Here is a 21,913-nt window from a genome sequence, read left to right as displayed (position 1 = left end):
CTCTTCCACATCAGTCTTAGATGAAGAGAGAGTCTCTAAGAGCAGTCACCATAAGCCTTTTGGAATTAGAATCTGAAAGTGGACAAAACATACCCTAACATTTCTTCATGGATGCACTTGGCACTATTTTTCCATTTGGTAACTGTCTTAGATATGTGTCTGCTTCCTTAGTGGGCCTCAAGTAGTTGTCTGCACTGTGAGGGATTTCTCCACAAAGGAGCTGGGGTAAAATATCCATTAGAGACTCCGAGGGAGGAAAGGCCTGGCTCATAAACTATGCAGCTTCTGAGGAATATTCACAGTGAGTCTTCACCCCATCTTCTAATCCAACCAATCTAATTACCAGCATTACCACCCAGTTTGATTGCTTTTGTTTTGTTTTCTTTAATGAGTGTCAACCCTCAATTTTGCCAGACTTAGAGGTATGGATGCCCAGGGCACAGTAGCATTCCTTTCTTTCCTCTTGTGCTTCTAGCATTTACCTCCTGGCTGAGCAGACAAAAGAATCTAGAGCCATGCCACTGGAATCACAACGGTTTAGATCTGGAAGAAATGCTGAAGACCATCTGGTCCAGTCCCACCAATTTCATAAATGAGAAAACCAAGGCCTAAAGCAGTGAAGTGGCTTGCCAAGATTACACAACAAACTTAGAACAAATATTAGAAACCAAGACTCCCAAGCACTAGTCTAGTTCTTTTATCAGTGAATACAGTCAAAGCACATACAGCTGCAGTATTTTCTGCTGGGTTCTCCATGACTCATGTGGTCTCGCATCTGGACGAGGCACACTGGTCCTTAACCTCAATTAAGAGATTTCTTAAGAATTGGAAATGGCTCTGTCTCATTTCAATGAATCCAGAGTTATACTACGGAAAGCAAATTTCTCCCAGCAATCGTTGCAACCAAAGAGCAAATGCTAATCGCCTTTAGCGAACTCTCTCTGGTTTTTACTCTTAGGGCTAGAAAGCTGACACTCCCTGCCACTCTCAAGCATTCCATGCGCAGGCAGATTTAAAACATTCCTACAATAACACTTTGTAAAATATTGTGTGCTCACATTACTACTGTAGAGTCTCCAAAATCTTAACTCCCTTTTAGAGGAGCTGGGTTTTGTCGTTATTTATTTTAGTCTTCTGTCTAAACAATTAATTTGGGTTTTCAGTGTTCACTGTAGACATCTAACTTTGCATTTTCTTGTTTGAATTAAAGTGATGTAGAAACCTCAATCTGATTAAGATGGTAATCAGTCAAAACACTATAAATATGTGATGTTTCCCGGGGCAGGCCTATAAATGGCCTCTGAACCAGATGCAAAATAGCACCACGAGGAAAGATCAGCATGGGGAGGTGAGGGCAGCAATGATGAACTAGAGGCTGTGTCTAATTCCAACTCCGTTAACACACTTTGTGATTTTAGGCAAGTCACTTATTCAGAGCTTCAGTTTCTCTATAAAATACAGGGGTTTAATCTGTGCTGGCTGACAGGGGGCCCGTTACCCACCTCCAGCTACTTATCACTCAAAATGTGGCCAGTGTGACTGAGGAACTAAAATATTAGTTTTGCTTAACTAATTCAATCTGTTGAAAGTTAAAAAATCAATACTTGATATGGTGACTGGAAAACTTTTAAGTATGTTTGGAAAAGCTTAGGTATGGGAATATACATTTTCAACTGTAAATTTTATAAAAAGCTAAATGAGTAAATATTTCTGATGAACATTTAATGTCTAACTGGAGTGTACTGTAGGTATGAAATACACAGTGGATTCTGAATAAATATAAAAAAATGAAAACTATCCCACTGATAATTTTATATTGATTGTAAGGTACAATGATAACATTTTGAATATATTGGACTAAATAAAATTTAATATACTTAATTTTTCCTGTTCCTTTTTATTTTTTAAAATGTAGCTACCGGACAATTTAACATTACATATGCGGCTTCTATCAGATAGTAATGGTCTAGATGTTCTGAAAGTATCTTAATATAATCACTTATGTATTAAGATGGGCCCTGTAGTTTGAGAATACAAAAGAGCCACTTAAAAATCGTATTTAATGTTATATTTTATCCATTTACCTAACATTTTACACTTACTCCTTTGAAATAAATACTCTATTATATGAGAGATAGAAGTAGTTAAGTACAGTGTCTACTTGACTGACGTCTATTTCTATAGGGAGCACATCAAATCATAGGGGTGGATTCTGAGGGGTGGATCCACACTTACAAACAGTGAACTTGCCCTGCGGCCACAGCTGATTGAACAATAGTGCCCTCCTGAGCCAGATGGGTCAATCAGAAAGTCCTTCCCCAAAACTGGTAGTAATGATAGGAACTGAGAACGAGTCTCTGAGCAGGGTCAAAACTAATATGTAAATGTGGGAGCTTTGGGGCAGCGATATGCCCCCCAGGTGACTGGAACAGAGAAAAATTCTGCACAGCCAAAACAGAATGAGGCAGAGATGCAGAGATGGGGAAAGGAAAACCTGGTAGCTTTCCAGTCCTGGCTCCAGACCCTCCATGAGGCAGAGATGCAGAGAAGGGGAAAGGAAAACCTGGTAGCTTTCCAATCCTGGCTCCACACCCTTCACGAGGCAGAGATGCAGAGAAGGGGAAAGGCAAACCTGGTAGCTTTCCAATCCTGGCTCCAGGCCCTTCATGAGGCCTGGCTGCATCCCTATCCTTGACTGGAATGCTATTCTCCAGTCTCCTTATAATAATGGGATTTTTTGTTTTGTTTTGTTTTGTTGGTAAAGCTTGAGTTCATTACTGTTAGTGAGAACCAAAGGAATATAAACAAATAAGATGGGCTCCTCGAGATTTGGAAATCACGCATTTTTTGCCAACAGTTAAATGTTTACTGGTAAGTAGTTTTTGAGTAGCTACTACCTGCTTAAATGGTAAGGAAATACAAAGGAGTAAAAGATTGGATCCCTAATCTTTAGATAAAATACAGCAAAAAGAGAAAATATAATAACAAAATAATTGTGATGACATAGGACAATCACTGTACGTATACTATATCTTGGGTTTTTCATATTTTAATTATTTCTCACAACAGTACTTTGAGACAAGTCCATAACGCATACGATTTTAAACAGCTATGTAAGCAATATATGATCAAGTACCCCAAATGATTAGTTTCTGGACAAATTCTATAGAAATTCAGAGATAATAAACTAAAAGGTAAGATCTACAGAGCAGATACCACATCAGTGTTGCTGACTACTTGTCCCCCACAAGCACGAAGCAGATGCACAAAATAGGGGTGATGTCAATTTTTACTGGCCAAATGATACAGGGAAGAGAGCATGGTCTGGAACAGTAGGAAATGGTCTTATGAGAAAGAGGGATCTTAAGTTGACCTTGGAGGCGGATGACCACTAAGATGCTTTTAGCCCCAGGGTATTGTGTAATTCTGTGGGTAGAATTTGGATGAGAGGATGGGAGAAAAGAACATTCCTAGCAAAGGGAAGTAGTACTAGGCAGCCTTGGAATTGAGACTAAGCAAGGTGATTCTAGGAGGCAGGGATGCATCTGGCTGGAGGGGCGAGTTTGGGTTGGGGAAGAATGGGTATTAAGATGAGGTGGTTGAGGTGGGGCAAGATTAGGGAAGGTCAAGAACATCAGATTCAGGAATTTGGCTTTCAGCCTTCAATCACCGAGAACAATAAGAAGGTTCTTGAATAAGGAAATGACTCAATAAAAGTAGCCTAACAGAAGTCTCACGGAAACCATGATTCCTCAAAATTGCATGATACAGCTCTTAGACCTAAGAGTTTTTACACAATGCACACATATCTAAAAGAAGGTAACAGTATGACATTGAGGTGCAGATAATGTGTGATGAGTTACAGTCATTTGCCTCATCATCAAAATCTTGTAGATTCTATTCAATTGGTGCCTCAGGGAAATTACAAGTGATTACATGTTAGGGCACTTTCCTCCTTCCTTCCTTCTTCATTTTCTTTCAGCAGATAATTTATTAAGTGCCTATCATATGTTGGACACTGAGGATAGAAGAGCAAAATTATACAATTCCTGCCCTCAGGAAGTTTACAGGTAAATGGAAGATTATCAACTAAATAATTCCACAAATAAACGAAAGCATTACTACTCTGAGGAGTGCTATGAAAAGAGTTTCTAATAGGAAGATATGGCTTCCTCAAGGAGAGGGAAGGCTTCCTTAAAGAAGTGAAATTGAAAATGAAGGAGTCAGACAAATAACAAATGCTGGAGAGGGTGTGGAGAAAAGGGAACCCTCTTACACTCTTGGTGGGAGTGTAAGTTGGTGCAGCCTCTATGGAGAACAGCATGGAGTTTCCTCAGGAAACTAAAAATAGAGCTACCATAGGATCCAGTAATCCCACTCCTGGGCATATACCCGGACAAAACTACAATTAAAAAAGATACATGCACCCCTATGTTCAGAGCAGCACTATTCACAATAGCCAAGACATGGAAACAACCTAAATGTCCATCGACAGATGAATGGATAAAGAAGAAGTGGTACATATATACAATGGAATATTACTCAGCCAGAAAAAGGAATGAAATAATGCCATTTGCAGCAACATGGATACAGCTAGAGATTATCATACTAAGTGATGTAAGTCAGAAAGAGAAAGACAAATACCATATGATATCCTTACATGTGGAATCTAAAATATGGCACAAATGAACCTATCTACAAAACAGAAACAGACTCACAGACATAGAGATCAGACTTGTGGTTGCCAAGGGGGAGGGGGGAGGGAATTTGGGGTTGGTAGATGCAAACTATTACATTTAGAACAGATAAACAATAATGTCCTACTGTATAGCACAGGGAACTATATCCAATCTCCTGGGATAAACCATAATGGAAAAGAATATGAAAAAAAGGAATGTCTATATGTGTATAACTGAGTCACTTTGCTGTACAGCAGAGATTGGCACAGCATTGTAAATCAACTATACTTCAATTAAAAAAGAAAAAAAAAAAAGAAAACCATAGAAGGAAAAAAGAAAAAGAAAATGAAAGATTCAGGAGTTACCTAAACAAAAGGATTGACCAGCACTCTAGGTACAGAGAAAGGCATGCAGGAAAGGAACAGTGGCAGCAAGGAACACGTGAGGTTGAGGGACTGAACAAGAATTTGGAAAGGTGCCAGATCACGAGAGCCTTGGAGGCCTTGTTTAAGGAGCTCCTTTTCCTAAGAACAACCATTCAAAGCATATGAAGAGGAGGGGTAAAATGATCAGGTGTATTTGTTTTGTTTTGTTTTTTTAAAGAAGAATGACCCTGTCTTCTAAAGAAGAGTTGAAACCTCACATAATAAATCCTGGAATGGTGAGGGAGATGAGAAGAGCCCAGAGGGAGCAGACCAGGCAAAAGAAGGTGGGGAGAGTTGAGATAGTGAAATCCGTGCAGACGGGAGGAAGGGTGCTACAGAGGGAAGATGGCTGGGAGGCATATTGTTAGAATAACATTATGTATGGCCAATGGCTTATTTGTTTAACCTTGTCTTTAAAAGAATAATGATTAAAAACTGACATGACAGTAAAGACTGGTTCAGGTAAAAATTATCAATAGATGCTAAATCCACGAGAGAAATTTTGATGAAGAACTGTACATGGTCTTCAAGTATCTCCCCAAAGATTGCTTCTTAGTTGTTAACGAGTAAATACACAGAAAAGGTGGAACACCTGAACCAGGAGATCAAAACATGCAGCACTATGGAGAGAAGATGGACATTGTGTGCCTTTGGATGTGACAACCTGAGGACATGTCATCACTTAATGTAGCATCACGGCTTGGAATGCTTATTCTGAATATAATCATTAAAAAACATCAATTGTTTCAAAGAGAAATATTTTATCGAAAGGGGAGGGCTGTATAACTCAAAAATTTCATTGTCATAAAGACAAAGAAAGGCTGGGTAGTCTTAAAGTAAGACCAAAGAGACACGATGCATTAGTTTCCATGAACTTAGTGGGCTTAAAACAGCACAAATTTATTATTTTATAGTTCTTGAGGTCAAAGTCCAAAATAGGTCTTCCCAGGCTCAAATCAAGGTGATCACAGGGGCTGTGTTTCTTTTAGTGGCTCTACAGAAGAATCCCTTTCCTCGCCTTTTCTAGCTTTTAGAGATCTCCTGCATTCCTTGGCTTGTGGCCCCTTCATCTTCAAAGCCAGTAGTGTAACATCTTCTCTCTGGTCCCTAACTCCTGCCTCCCTCTCATAAGGATTCATGTGATCAGACTGGGCCCATCTGGATACTCCAGAATACTCTCCCCATCCCCAAATCCTTAATTACATCTGCAAAGACCCTTTTGCCGTGGAAGGTAATATAGTCACAGCATGAGACATCTTTGGGGGACCATTATTCTGCCGATCATGGATGATATTAAAATGCAAATCATGATCCTAGATTAGATCTTGTACTAGAGGGAAAAAATGCAAAAAAAAAAATTGATAAAATTGAAATACAGCCAATAGATTGAAGTATTTTAGTTACTGCTAAATTTATTGAAGCGGACAACCATACTGTGGTTATGTAAGATAAAATCCTTAGGAAACACACACTGAAGTATTTTAGGGGTTAAACAGCCATTTTGTATACAACTTACTCAACGGGTTTAGAAAAATAACACATGTGCAACACAGAAAGTAAGCATTTAGTAAAGCAAATGAGGCAAAATGTTAAAAATAGATGAATCTGTATTAAAAGGTATATGGGTGTTCTTTAAATATTCTTACAACTTTTCTGGAAATTTGAAAGTATTTTCAAATAAAAAGTTAGAAGAAAACTGATAAATATGTAATTTAACTACAAATGGATGAATTTTTTTACTTAAATACCACAAGCAACTCATAGTTTATATCATTTTAGAGAGGTCAGAACGACAGCAGATGTGTGGCCCAAATTCAGCAACTCAGTTTTTGTTCTTTCTATAACAACATTACTAGTAAGTGGAAAGGGTCAGAAACGTTTAGGATTTTTTAGTTTAGGAACTTAAAGGAAATCCTAACAGTCTGACAGGATTATAGTTTCAAAGAGTTTAAAATAAAATTGGTAATTATTGTTAGATTTAAATACCAACCAGTGGATCACACCCTGCTATTTGTGAGAGACAATGTGCTGGGTAATTTTCTTAAGAGACCCTTAGAAAAGTAACCTCCCCTTTTCAGGAGTATTTAGCTTATTTTTAAAACAAAAGCAAAAAATAAAGTGTATTCTATCCTATTGCTTTCTTCTGCCTAGTGCCTCTGGCAGAATTTTACTGCTTTGGCCCCAGAGAATCTTTCTGGTACCCATACTGGTTCCCACTCTACCCTCTGTTGTTTAAAGACAAAAGATACAGCAGCTGGGGCTCTGACCACTGACAAATAATCAGGGGCCTCTCCACTGGGAAACTCCTCTGGTCTTGGCAGAAACTAACATTTTAAAATGAAGGTAAAACAAAGCGTAAGACCCCCTATTTCTACCCAAAGGCCTATGCACGGGCTTGTTTGTCTTGCCAACTGCGGTAGCCAAGAACAGAGTTTCTCCAGTTGTGCCAGGACAGTGTGCCAAGACCAAATAATAGCGGACTTTTCTCAATTACAGAAACAAGAAAAAAAAATAGGTGGAATGAATCAGCTTTATTTTTACAAGTTTAGCTCTTGTTATCACTAGCCGATACTGAAATCTATGATTTAGCACAATCTATGATTATACTAGCACAATCTATGATTTATACCAGCACAAAATAATCTATTTCGCTATTTTCAGTTTAACATATTGTTTATCAAAGAGTTGCATGATTTCTCTGAGAGAGTTTGGCGATCCCAGGCCTAAGTGCTTCTATAGTCAGGAGCAGGGTGCATCTTTATTACTTAGATGCCTCACTTAGAACACTTTCCCTTGCTATTATAATTATTTAGATACCCACATTTAGGGTTAAGAGTCAGATGACCTAGGGTTTCTTTTTAAGGCTCTATCACTTTCTAGTTGTTTAACTTTGGGCAAAATGCTTCTGGGTTGTAAAGCTCAGGGTGTCATGTGTAAAATAGGAATCACAGTAGCTATCCTGCTTTCCTCACAGGGTTTTTCTGATCATTCAAGGAGATTAAAAACATGAAATCATTTTGAGAATAGAAAAGCATTATGAAAAGGCCAGCTACTCCCCCCGCCCATTATTATTAAAGTTTTTGAACACAAGGCTAATTGATGTATATTTGTTTCTTAAAGTGTCTCATAAAGTGCTAGCTCCATAGTGTTTCCTAAACGGACACTGGCTGAGTGAGTAAGCAAATGATTAAGTTTCAGGCTGCTATAATGTTACATTATTATTTCCAGAGAACTCTCCTAATTCAATAGGACAGACATTGACCTAGACTTGCTAGGTCAACAAAGAGGATAACTTGTTCAACAAGAAGGTACATGTTCTAAGGAATTCTAAGGAACGTAGTAGATAGTAAGTATTTTAGCATAAACTAGTGAAAAGAAATATGCCTTTCAAGAGAATGGTCTTGAAATGACAACCTTATAGTCTTTGAAAGACGTTTTAAACACAGCACTGAGTGACGTGCTTAACATACTTGAACTGGTAATAATTTTGATGGACTCGTCCACAGAAAGGACTCAAAGTTTAAGACAACTTGCACAAAGTCGATGTGTGATAAGTATTTTTGGTAAGTTATGGAAAGATGTCAAGTTGCAGAGCAGAGAGTAACCCAAATGATTTTAAATTAACTCAAAGGAACAATACAGTAGTTAAAATGAATCAACATGGAACATGTTATACATCAAAGGCATGTTGCAAAATATAAGCAAGTTGCAAAGTGACACATGCAGTATAATGGCATTAACATAAAATATGCAAAAAAATTGGTATCTTATGAATGGATGTACAGTTTGCAATCAAAGTATTAGAGCAGGGCTACTGGGGGCTGTTGCACTCAACACAGCTCCAAGGGGATGGTATCTTCAGGTCAAGCCTTGAAAACATGCATTGGAATGAAAAATTCCAGCTCAGAATACTTATTCCTAAGAGACAAAGTGAGCGCTAATGGGTATAGGAAAGGGGCATATTTGGGGCTTTAGTTATATTTATCATGATTCACTATTAAAAAATACATTTGAAGCAAATACTGTACAATGGTACCATTTGACAAGCTATGTGATGAGTACACAGGCATTACATTATTCCCTATGCTCAAAATATTTCTTCATGTATGAATACTGACACTATGTAATGAGAAAAACAAAATTGCTTAGTTACAGTAATAAAGGAGTACCTATAATCATAGCCACATATTTTTATTGTAAGGTTTTAAGAATCAATCACATTGCAAATAAATTCAGAGATAAAACATTTTGGGTTCTCAAATTAACTCAAATTAAATAGGAGACTTATATAGGACCTTTTCAGGTATGAAAAGAATTTACATAATTTTACACTCAAGCCTTTTTTGGGGGAAGACTGAAGGAAAAAGAGAAATCAGTGGCTAGCTCTAAGGAAGGTGATCTTATTTACTTTGGGAGTACAGGTGTAAGACACATGTGCTGAAATGCCCATCCAAAACTAAAGTTTAGCAGTTGCCTGAGGAAAAAAAAATATGTAAGTCAAATTCCAAAAATACCTTCTTCAAATTCTGACAATTAGCAAACTCCTAAATGGCAGATAATTTCCTATCTCAATGTGAATGATCCCATCTCTTTTGTCAGCTACCAAAATGAAACCCAGAAATGTACAGTTTACATACCAAAACGTCCATCCCGGGGACATATTTGAGGGTTATCTTATAGTCTTTTGGAAGATTTGCCACCTACAGAGACCAAAAAAAAAAAAAAAAAAGGAAAAAAAATATCTGTAAGAAAATCCATACATATCAGTCATATTGTTTTTAGTGGTTTGGAGAAAAACACCTACAAACCTATTATACTTTTAGTTACTACTGAATTTCAATATTTACATACATAGCGATTTTTCATTCTTGATTTCCCTTTGCAATCAAAGGCACTCTCCAGAAATAAAGTGATAATACAAATCTTTTTTACTCCAAATTCTGTTCTGGGTGGCTAAGTATAATCTACTGAGTTTTGGAAACATGATTTGAATTTCAATTTCCATCTGTGGTCTTGGAATTTCCCTCTAGGATTATATTTCTATTTGTTCCTCCAAAGGATGCGTAACACAGTATATTTTTCTTGTAAGTGGTTTACCAAGTGATATGTCAACATCACCAGGGAATCTGTAGAAACGCAGTCGCGGGCCACACCAGACCTACTGAATCTTATGTAACAAGTCCTCCAGGTGACTCTGATGTACGCTCAAGTTGGAGAACTACTGTTCTACGTTGATCCTAGAAAAAAATGTCTGTGAAATTTCAAAAGATCAATGATACTTATGAGTGGCAAATGCTTTATCATTTAATTAATTTAGAAAGATTCAGTTCTGTGATATAACTTAATCCACTTAGCTGGTGCTGAACGTTTGAGATGCCTCAAGTGTTTACCTAGCTTCTTTTAAAGGCTTTCAAAGACTATCTAACCCATTTCCACCAGTCACTGTGGCATAAGTGGAACAAGCACCTGATTTAGAATCAGGGAATTTGGAAGAAATCTAAACTGTACTTTGGTTTCTCTCATCTGTAAAGTGGAGATAAAAGTACCCATGTCTGAGAGTCAATTTATGAGCTGAGATGAGTGAATATGCCAATCAATCCATATTCTTCACCGAGAGCTATACTGGCAACTGACTTCCAAGGCACACATCCTGGTAACTTAAAGAGTTCTAGGTTCACTTGTCTCCTTTTCTACATATAGTACCACCTCTTACATCTCACCCTTCTAGCACGGATAAAATTTCCATCTGTATCATATAGCCCGTTTATAATATGTATAAACTGACTTAGCCCATTGAGTCTGAAAACAATATACAATGTAAAAAAAGTGGTTTTGCTTCATTATATCCTCAATGGGTCCATCTTGCCTTGGTGGACTCATTTTCCCCTTTACCCTGTCTCTAAAATCATTACTATTCCCCATAGTAAGCTGGGATCTTGTGCATGTTTGCCAGACTAGGTCATCTCTGACAAGTCTCCCAGAACACAATCCATATGGTTTCTTCTTGGCTTTGCCAATAGCTTCTGGAATCTGAGAACAGTTTGGTGAGAAAAGAATCTAGTTAAAGGCATAAGCAGTCAGAGGGGAGCCAAGGAAGTAGCTGATCCCACTGTGCATGCTACAATTCTACTTCCAATGGTACCATCTCCCACGCATCTCAGCCTCCAGCCTAACACTTACCAAACATTTATGATGTGCTGGCACTGTGCTTATCAAGGGCTTATGTTGCATGATCACATCCAAGCCTCAGAATCCCTTTCACATAGTATCTCTATTTAATGAATGAAGAACTTAAGGCTCAAAGAGGTCAAGAAACTTGACTAAGGTCACACGATTACTACGTGTTAAGTCTGTACTAGAACTCAGGTCTCTGACAGCAGAGCCTCCCTTGCCTCTTAGCTCAACTACATATTTTCATCTATCTACCCTCTGCACACTTGTCCTAGGTATTTTCCACTTGTGAGGCTCACCATCAACCCTCCTCATGCCACCCCCAATAAAACAGTAAAGTCCTTGCTGCTTACTGAAAACACATCCGGGCTGCCACAGAAGGTGGCATTTTTTTTATCTTTAATTTCGGGGTGACCCTCTTACTCTTTACATTTAACTTTCTTCCTCTTGGTCAAACTTCCCACCACGCTTCCCTAATTTCTTTTGTCTTGTGGATTTTCATCCCCATTTTTGAAAAGCAAAAGGACCTTGTTATTTTATGTAAGCCCCAGTGGAAGACACAGCTGACCTAAGAGCTGGAGTCAGAATGAGCAGCAACATTCTGTTTTGTTATGAACCAACCATGTAAATGAAAGTCATTCCAGATGGAGAAACATGGCAAGAAGTGGCAGGTGTTCAGAACACAAGCTGCTTGACAATCTAGCCGTCCTTAAGCACAATTAACATTATCAGAAAATAAATATAGAATTGACCGAAATGGTATTCAGATAACTTAGGATCTGAGTATGTACCGAAAGGGCAGAAAAAATGTAAGCGATATGCTGGCCAATTCTGATTTATTAGTAATCTATACATAAAAATTGGTGCAAAGAAGTCAAAGAAACCTTACAAGAAGTTCTCTGACCAACACACTGAAATCTCCACACCTTCCCACTTGGGGAGTATATAATAATAATTTCTGCATTAAACTGATTTACTGATATTTAATTTCTGATGGAACTGAAAAGTAATACTATTTTTGAAAAATGCTTTACAATTTAAACAAGTTTTCATACACAGTCTCTATCACAACCCCAGAGATATGTGTTATTAAGCCTATTTCACAGAAGAAAACACAGAGGCTCAGAGAGGTTAACTGGCATCCCAAGGTCACAGTCATCAGGAGTACCTATTGGAGGTAAGGGTACAAATCTTGGCTCTGTGTGCTGGTCTCAGCACAGTTATCTACAGATCACTCTCCGCATTATTACTTTCTTGGCTTGCATTGGTTTGTTTCCAATTACATTTGGAAGAGAAATTAGGAAGTCAAGTTATATATTTTTATGGCTGCTTCATGAATTATTATATTACTTTCCAAGCATTTATAGTACGTTAAATAGCATTCAGAAAGCACAGATAACCTTGTGATAAATTCGGTTTCTCTTATGTATATTGAGCACTGTGGAAATTTGATAAGAGTAGAGGGAGTCTTTGACCTAGAACTAGGAAGATAAGCTGTTCCTTCGAGGCACTTAGTTTGATGTAGGACTCATAGCACAGGTCCCGGGGACACACTGCTCAGGTTGGATCCATGTCCTGCCACGTGCTAACTCAGAGATCTTGGGCAAACTACTTAATCTTCTTTAGCCTCAATTTCCACATGTGTAAAATGGGAATCATAGAATCGAGCTAGTGGATTTATTAAGACTAAAAAAGGATTACATAACTTGTTTAAAATACTTAGTGCTTGAGCGTGGTGTGTGAATGAGTACGAGTGTTTATTATTAATTGCAAGGGAATGGGACATTCTAGGTATAGGGTTATATGCAAAGACAAGGACATGGGAGACCAGGGACAGATCATTCAGGCTCTAGCAGGTAGGAGGTAAGAAATAGCCCGGGAGGGGCTCCCCTCGTGGCACAGTGGTTGAGAATCTGCCTGCCAATGCAGGGGACACGGGTTCGAGCCCTGGTTTGGGAAGATCCCACATGCTGCGGAGCAACTAAGCCCATGTGCCACAACTACTGAGCCCGCGCGTCTGGAGCCTGTGCTCCGCAACAAGAGAGGCCGTGATAGTGAGAGGCCCGTGCACCGCGATGAAGAGTGGCCCCCGCTTGCCGCAACTAGAGAAAGCCCTCGCACAGAAACGAAGACGCAACATAGCCATAAATAAAAATAAATAAATAAATTTAAATAGCACTTGGTAAACAAAGAGAGGGAAGAAAAAAAAAAGAAAAAGAAATACCCCGGGAAAGCCATTATTAGTGAGGGACCTGAATGTCGGGCCAAGGAGGCCAAGAGGGAGGCAGTGAGGTTCCCCGGGACCAGTGCCACCACCAGAACCCCACAGCAAGTCACTCCTGCCTCAGGCACACCGCTTCTTCCCCGTGGAACCTCTACTCCTCGTCTGTAAGATGAAGAGGGTGAAGTAGGTAACTATGAAAAATTCAGTCTGATTTACCTTTCTCATGGACTTAAGCAGTGGTGCTACACTGCAGGTGTTTAAGCTGGAAGGGAACATGACCGTCAATTTAGGAAGGTTAGTCTGGAGGGATGGATTGGAGCAAGAAGAGAATAGAGACTGGGGGCAGTTTAGAACACCACTAGGAAAGTACTGAACATGCATAAAATATTTATACAGAGACCGGAAGCTGAAAAAGCAGAGACGTGGTTTAGATTCCAGGGAAGCATACTGTTGGTAGGGTGAAATGGATACATAACCAAGGCTACAGATTTTGAAAAAACCAATCTATTCTAGTAAAATATGTTCAGGGCAAAAAATAAAATAAAATAGAACCTAACTGGTGGAAAATTTACCAAAGGTCCAATTATTCCAATGAACTTTGTGGTTTGGAGTGTGAGGATGTAAATACTGTGCCAGATCATTAAATGCATAAAACTGCAAAAACAAGTCACTTTGTGATGGGCTCACTCTACTACTAGATGGGCCCATTTGTTATCTTTTTTTGGATGTCTTAAGGACTGACCATACTCAGTGACATGAGGAGGTAAAATGCATACGAGAATGGCATGCAGAAATGCTGGAAACTCAGCCAAGAAAAAGTCTTTGCAAGCCAAACAGGCACTGGCTGTCTACCATACCCTGCAGGTATTTGGACTCAGGAGAAAAAGAACTCAAAGTCAGAACATTTAACACCCTCTCTAGATCACTTATCTAAAATCTTTGGATTTCATGATTCAAATGTCATTGAGGTCTCTAAGTCTCATGAAATCAGTGGCTTCCTGGACATCTTTAGTGAGATACACTTGTCTCAGTTGTTTCTCCCAAGTTCTAGATAAGAATCAAAATGCAGTAGTAATAACTCATGATTCCCTTGACACTACATAAAATGTTGCACATATGTGAACCTTTCTGAGGAGTGAGTCCAGTTTTCAGAGTGTTGGGAGACCCAGAGAAGTTTAAGAATCACTGCTGTAGAGCGAAAAACCTTCTACGCTTATATTTTAAATATCCCAGTTCACTCCTGCAGCAGCTTAGTGTAATGCTGGTTGTTCAGTCTTCAGAAATAACACAGGACAAAGATTTTTGCCTTTTTTTAAAAAAAATTAATTTATTTATTTTGCTGCGTTGGGTCTTCATTGCTCCACGCGTGCTTTCTCTAGTTGCGGCGAGCAGGGGCTACTCTTCATTGCGGTGCACGGGCTTCTCATTGTGGTGGCTTCTCTTGTTGCGGAGCACGGGCTCTAGGCATGCGGGCTTCAGTAGTTGTGGCTCACGGGCTCTAGAGTGCAGGCTCAGTAGTTGTGGTGCATGGGCTTAGTTGCTCCGCAGCATGTGGGATCTTCCCGGACCAGGTCTCAAACCCGTGTCCCCTGCATTGGCAGGCGAGTTCTTAACCACTGCACCATCAGGGAAGTTCCAGCTTTTTGTCTTTTTATTTCTCCTTATAAGCCATCTCTTGTTAATATTGACTAAAAATCTAACTAACCAGGTTAATTACCTTTTTTTTCCTTTAATAACAACTCAATTAGTGATTTAGAAAAAATTAACAGGACAACTCATAAAGACTTTTCTGGGTCATATTTTCTCAGTGAAGAATATCTAAATGAAGTTAGATGACCCTCATTCTCCTTTCAGATAGAAGAGATTAAAAACATTTTTGGTTTATTTCATAGACACACCTTATAATGTGGATTCCAATTAAGTAGTACTAATTGAACTTCTATAATATGACTGCTTCCTAATCATAAGATAAGGTGACTACTACCTAGGAAATAAAATTCAAGAGGATAGAATGCTAATTCTTAAATTGCAGTTGATATTGACATCTTAAGTTAAAACATCATAAATTATGAACTGGGTTCTTATGCTCTAGAGATGGGCAGTTAGGTGTTCAAACCTCTATTCAGCTCCCTATTTCCAGGTGAGGATTGTCAGGTTACTAACCATCACCAGGCCTCAGCTTCCTAATCAATAAGCTGTTGGTAAAAATAATTACCTCCGGCCTTCCCTGGTGGCGCAGTGGTTGAGAATCTGCCTGCCAATGCAGGGGACACGGGCTCGAGCCCTGGTCCGGGAAGATTCCACATGCCGCGGAGCAACTGGGCCCGTGAGCCACAATTACTGAGCCTGCGCGTCTAGAGCCTGTGCTCCGCAGCAAGACAGGCCGCGATAGTGAGAGGCCCGCACACCGCGATGAAGAGTGGCCCCCGCTTGCCACAACTAGAGAAAGCCCTCGCACAGAAACGGGGATCCAACACAGCCATAAATAAATAAATAAAAATAAAATAAAATAAAAAATTAATAATAATTACCTCCTAGGGTTGTGATGACTAAAAGAGAGAATCCATACAAAGTGCTTTGCATGGTACCTGGATACTCACACAATAATGATTACTTTAAAAAGTCAAGGAGCCCCCGCTTGCCGCAACTGGAGAGAGCCCTCGCACAGTAACGAAGACCCAACACACCCAAAAATAAATAAATTAATTTAAAAAAAAAAAAAAAAAAAAAAAGTCAAGGAGCAGGAGATTTTGTACCTAAGTGGTTTATCTTATAAAGGAAGAACAATTTTTTCTTTATGATAAGATTGACATGCTTGGTAACATAGCCCGCTACTTGTCAGTTTTTACGAATATTATTTCTAATACGCTTCTGTCCTTTCTTTGCATACTATAAGTCCTAAATTTAGCTTTAAACAGAGAAAAAAATTTTCTACTGACCACAGGAGCAGAAATTTAAATGCTAAATATTGCAAACTAATCAAAATAAACTTTAAAAACTCTCCAGCTATCAAACCATTGTTCTTCAAGGGTCAAACAAAATTATGTGAGACCTCTGCTTTTAAAGAGAAGATATGCTTAATAAAGCTCAGAGTTCACCTAGAAATGGGAAGTCTCAGAGACTCCAATCTTCCGTTTTAAGGCAGTGGTAATTCTATCAAAGAACATCGTATTTGAAGAAGACTAAAACTTCCGCATCATTCAAAACTGTCCAAAGTGTGAAATTTGTTATCTAAGTATATTTTTATAATCTTCCATTATTTTAAACTCTAAGAGTCATGTATTAATATAATCTACTTAAAATAAGTGCCTACTTCAAGACCTGGAAAACCACGAATTCTTGACTTTTAATTCTACTCTACTGATTTGTAGACTGACCTTGAAAAGACAGAGTAATTTCACCTTTACAAGATGGGGCTGGGACAGCAACCTGCCTTAACATTTTGAGGAAGACAAATAATTACTCAATAGATAGTTAAAGATAAAAAGGTTTTTAAAAAAGCCACCAAGTCATATTCAATTAAATTCCCCCAAATGAAGGAAAAAATATCACAAATGAAAGGAACAGCAGAAAGTACAAAAGGAAAAATTAATTTGAACTGTTTCAATATTTGGATTCCTCCTTATATTAACACTTAACAATCATTAAAAGCTACAGCTGAACCATCCCATAGATACAAGTTTTTAGAGTTTCATTCATCCCCTTCCCAGATACTTGACCCTTTCTTTAGGTAGGTCTGAGTTTGCCATTTAAAACAAGTCCTGCAACATTTTTTGGAAACAAAGCAAAATGTTCTGTAAATAGATGAACTATTATGCTGAGTAAACATGCCAGAAGGATTTCAAATGAAAACCATGGGGACTGCAGGGGCAGTACAAAGTGTCCAATAAGAAATTTAAAAGAAAATGACAGTAAAGTCATAAATCGTGTGCTTCTGTGACATGAGAATCACCCCAAGCAAACAAACTCAATGTTTGTGGGCACAGTGCAAGGTGCCACCTAAAGCAAAGGAGGAACTGGCAGAATGGGCAAAGGAATGATTTCTGCTGAAGAAATTACTGTGAAAAACAAGGCCAAAAGGTACTCTCAACCCACTTTCTTTTTCTCAAATAAAATGTAGCGAAGTTACGTCTGCAAAGAAACCAGATCCTCTTGTTCGATATAACCTCCTTTAGTCAAGGCATAACTGAATCTTTCCAAAAGGTACAACCTAAAAAAGTATCGCCATGGAATAAAAGAATCTCAGAGCTAAAAAGGGTCTCCCAAGTTATCGGATTTAGTAGTTCTTATCTTTTTGGGTGTCACAGACGTCTCTGGGAAGCAGATGAAAGTTATACATGCTCTTCTTAGAAACACACATAAGGCACACGTAGGCATAATTTAGAGCTCATTTTGCAAGAATTTCAAAGTTTATGAATCCTAGATTAAGAACTAAGTATTGATCATGTCCTAGTTCCTCATTTTCAAAACCAGAAGTTGAATCCCAGAAAGGTCCAGGGACTTATTTGTCCAAGGTCACACAGCTGGGTAATAGCAGAGATGGTATTCAAAAACACCCCGGTAAGCCTGACCTACTTGAAGATGCTTTTTTGCCCCACTGTTCTCTAGAGAGAGGCTGTGATTATCTATATCCATAAAACTCAAAAGTAACTCATGTTGCTGCTAGAATTAGTGAAATTAATGAGTTTTAGGCTAAGGATGGGAGCACAGCTTTTTTTCAGACATGGAAACAACCCAATATTGTAAGTATTATGGCCTAAGCGGTCCTGCCACTTCTATACAAATAACTACCACCTGGCATATTAGTCAGAAACATTAACGTTCCTACATCTCATCTCCACAAGCTGTGATTCCGTATTTCTGAGGCAGGGCCCTGATAGCTATACTTTTAACACGTACCCTAAGAGATTGTGACTGGATGGTTCTCAAATGATATCCCACAAACGCTGATTTAAAGCAGTGGCTCGCAAACATTTTTTCATAAGCTCAATTGTTTTTTCAAGCCAAGTCTTATTTAGAAACCCAGACACATAAATAATAAAAGCAGAGAGGCTAGGTGGGCTCTTGAAGCCAGTTTGAAAACCACTGTCCTAGAAGATACAGCACAGGTAATGGAACCAGGAGCTGGGCTTCACCACTATTGGGTCTCAGTTTTCCTATTTCCGAAGTACTTTGTCTAGATTGTCTCTAAATTCCCTTCCGACTCCAGTATCCTATGACCCCACAAATGCCCCAACTACCATTACTGACAGACAGTATTTAGCAGGCACTTGCTATGTTCCTAGCACTGTTCTATTCACTTATTTAATCTTTAAAGTTACTCTATGAGGTTAAGTACAGTTGACCCTTGAACAACATGGGTTTGAACTGCATGGGTCTACTCATACTCATTTTTTTTTTTTTTTTAACAGTTAAGTACGGTAGTACTACATAATCCATGGTTGGTTGAATCTGCAGATGCGGAACCACAGCTAGGGAGGAAGCTTGTATACAGAGGGCCAACTACAAGCTGTGAGAAGGATGTTCCACTGCTAACCCCCATGTTCTTCAAAGGTCAATTGTACCGTTAATCTATTACACTGATGAGGAAACTGAGGCACAGAGAGGTTGTGATAATAACTGTGGTAAAAAATTTATATATACATTCTCTTATTTAATCTACACTACAAAATGGGAAGTAAGAACTGAGATTTAGAAACGTAGTTACTTATCTAAGGTCAAAGAGCAGGTGTGCCAGATTCTAAAATCCATTCTTTTAACCAATAAATTAGCATAGGTTGGGTCCCACGCTACACCAGAAAATCTTTCAAATGGTATCCATTTACGTGTGGTTATTGCGGACTGAGTGATATGCACTCATATATTCATAGAGATGGGTTAGCTCCCAAACTAGATTATAAACACTCTGAGACCAGGGATTATTTTATATCTTTCAATGTCCTACTCTATGAAATACTGGCTGGGCATTAAGTAGGTCTTTATTCAGTTAGAAGTGATCTTCTAAGTCCTTTTTTGTTACTAACTTGATTTTTTTCCCCAATAATCCAAAGTAAACACACTAATTTCATTTAGATCAACTCTTAAAATTAAAAAGTTCCCCTCTGAGTCAGGTGCTCGAGGGGTGACAGAAAGACTTTTTTCAGTTTAATGATTTTTTACATTTGCCCTTGGGGGAAGGAATTATATTTTAGTGTTAATAAGTATCTCTTTCCAGGCACTTCTTTCGCCATGCTTCCTGCCATTTTTCACTGTACCAACTGATAGGTAACAGAGTGAAAATAAGCAGATGGTCAAAGACAAGAGTGGAAAGTCTTGGAAGGTGCTTATAATACCTACTTATGCCACTTGAAAGTATCGGTTTGACATTTCACAGGAAGTGGTGCTCATTAAGTAGTATTCCTCAAACAGCAAAAAATAATGACTATAAGTAATTTTTCTTAAATACCATTTTAATTTTGGACATGCTCAGCGTGTGGTCAGATATACCATCACCTTCCATCTATGACTCCTTGCCCACATATTTGAAATTGGACACCTAGGACCACTTCAGACCTCCCCGCTCATCTTAGCTCCATGGTTCTACCAGCAGCCCCATGAGAGCCGTAATTTCCCAGTTGTGGCCTACTTTAAGCACATTTGGGAGACTCGTATTAATCTATATAAATCCGTACAACATAGATAAAACTACTCATAATAAGAAATGAGATTAAATCAAGGTCACAATATTTTGGTCTCTAAACTGTGACAGAATAGACCATCTAGAGCACTGGTTCTTAAACATCCTTTAAGGAATGTCTTTAAATGTAGATGCCTTCAGACCTACTGAGAATCAGTGGGGCCCAGACACCTATGATTTTCATAAGCGCCACAGGTGATTATGATGCTGCACAGTGGTACATACACATCCTTCCTTCATCGAACAAACATTTCATGAGTGCCTTCTATTGATACCAAATTTCGAATATAAACATTTTCTTTTTAATATAGTTTCTTGGGTCACAAACTAACATGCAGCTTGAGGGAAAGGATTATGATACATGTTTTGAAAAAAGTACTTCATCACCCCACCCCCATTCTTATACCTAGCTGGGCATATAGTAGGCAAATGTTGCATTGCTTTGGTCACCAGCTCCTCAAATAAAACATGGTGATACATCTTCAGGCACTGCACCAGAGAATTTTTTTTAAACCTGGACTCTGTAAGTATCCAAAGAAATCTGCATGGGTGTGTGTGTGTGTGTGTGTGTGTGTGTGTGTGTGTGTGTGTGTGTGTGTGTGTGTGTGTATTCTTAATTCTGCATTGAGACTAAGCCAGCAACACTCAGATCGTAGCATTAAACTTCTGTTTTGAAGTTTGGCCATGAACCTAAAGTAAAACATATAAACCAGGAAATGCATATCAAAATACGGAAGATAAATATCTCAAAAAATATACTTTTCTTTCTTTCTACATACTACAATCCTCATTTCTTTCCTATTCTCACATCACGTCCGTTCCCTAGACAATATTCAAATAACTGAGTGCCAGTTGGCTCTTTTGAACCAGGAACTTAGAAAACTGCTTCTCAAACTTTGTTCATCCTGAAAGCACACACTGTAGCTCAAGTGAGCATGTACAATCACCGCTAGATCGTGAGAGTTGGGAGGAAGGCATTTCAGATGCTGTGTTATGCTCTCCCTCTCTGCGGTTTGCATCTTAAGAGAAGCATGGCACGAAGCCGGCAGTGACCAAGGGGCACCAGTGTAAAACGGCTTTTCCTGAGGGAAGAGTTCCAATGTGATGGACGTGGGAGATGAATCTGGTCAACATTTGGGCAACAAATGACTCCAACTGTGTTTACTGAGGGAGCAAACACCCACCCGCATGTGACAGGGTCTTCAAGCTGTTGGAAAGGGGGAGAAAGACCATCTCAGATCTTTTGTTAGGCTCATTAGAGAAGAGTAGGAAGGCATGTGGAAGGGAAATAAAACACTTTTAAGAGATAATGGGGAACAAGCTAGTGCTGGCACATCAGCACAGAGAACTCGCCAGTGTCCTTCACTGCCTGTGAAGGAGATGAAAAGACCAGCAAAGAAACAAAGCCACTTCCGTGGGGTGCAACAGGCCAACTTTACCAACAAGATGCTCCATGACCTTAAATATCTCCCTATCTGCTCTCTACAAACTCTTTAGAATAACTCAGTGACTTCTCTCCTGGTCTTCGAAAAATACTAATTTGGGGCAAGAAAAAAGGAAATCTTTTTCAAAAAGTACAAGAAAAAGAGTCACAGCAATTGAAAGCATTCCTTACTTACCAATTTTGTAACGTCTTTCACATCATCAGTCACACGGTTCCTGCAGATTCCTTGAGTTTTGACGAGAGGACTAAATAGGAGCAGTTGAAGATAAATGCAAGTGATAATCCAAGTCTAAA

The 21,913-nt window shown here is 38.8% G+C and overlaps 1 protein-coding gene across 3 annotated transcripts in view; it reads right to left on the bottom strand.

The window, feature by feature from the left end:
- Positions 1–21,913, bottom strand: part of KITLG (KIT ligand) — a 91,575-nt gene that overhangs the window by 32,331 nt on the left and 37,331 nt on the right. For 2 of the 3 annotated variants that reach the window (XM_082419087.1, XM_082419085.1), the window contains exons 2-3: positions 21,795–21,908; positions 9,742–9,804 (exon numbers count right to left, since the gene is read on the bottom strand). In XM_082419087.1, coding sequence (XP_082275213.1) covers positions 9,742–9,804; positions 21,795–21,908 — 177 coding nt within the window. The remainder of the gene's footprint in view (positions 1–9,741; positions 9,805–21,794; positions 21,909–21,913) is intronic. The other variant, XM_082419086.1, reaches the window with a different exon arrangement.

The sequence above is a fragment of the Balaenoptera physalus genome (genome assembly GCF_965194825.1).
Source record: "Balaenoptera physalus genome assembly, chromosome: 13".
In the NCBI taxonomy this organism is placed as follows: domain Eukaryota; kingdom Metazoa; phylum Chordata; class Mammalia; order Artiodactyla; family Balaenopteridae; genus Balaenoptera; species Balaenoptera physalus.
This window is presented reverse-complemented; position numbering and strand designations above follow the sequence as displayed.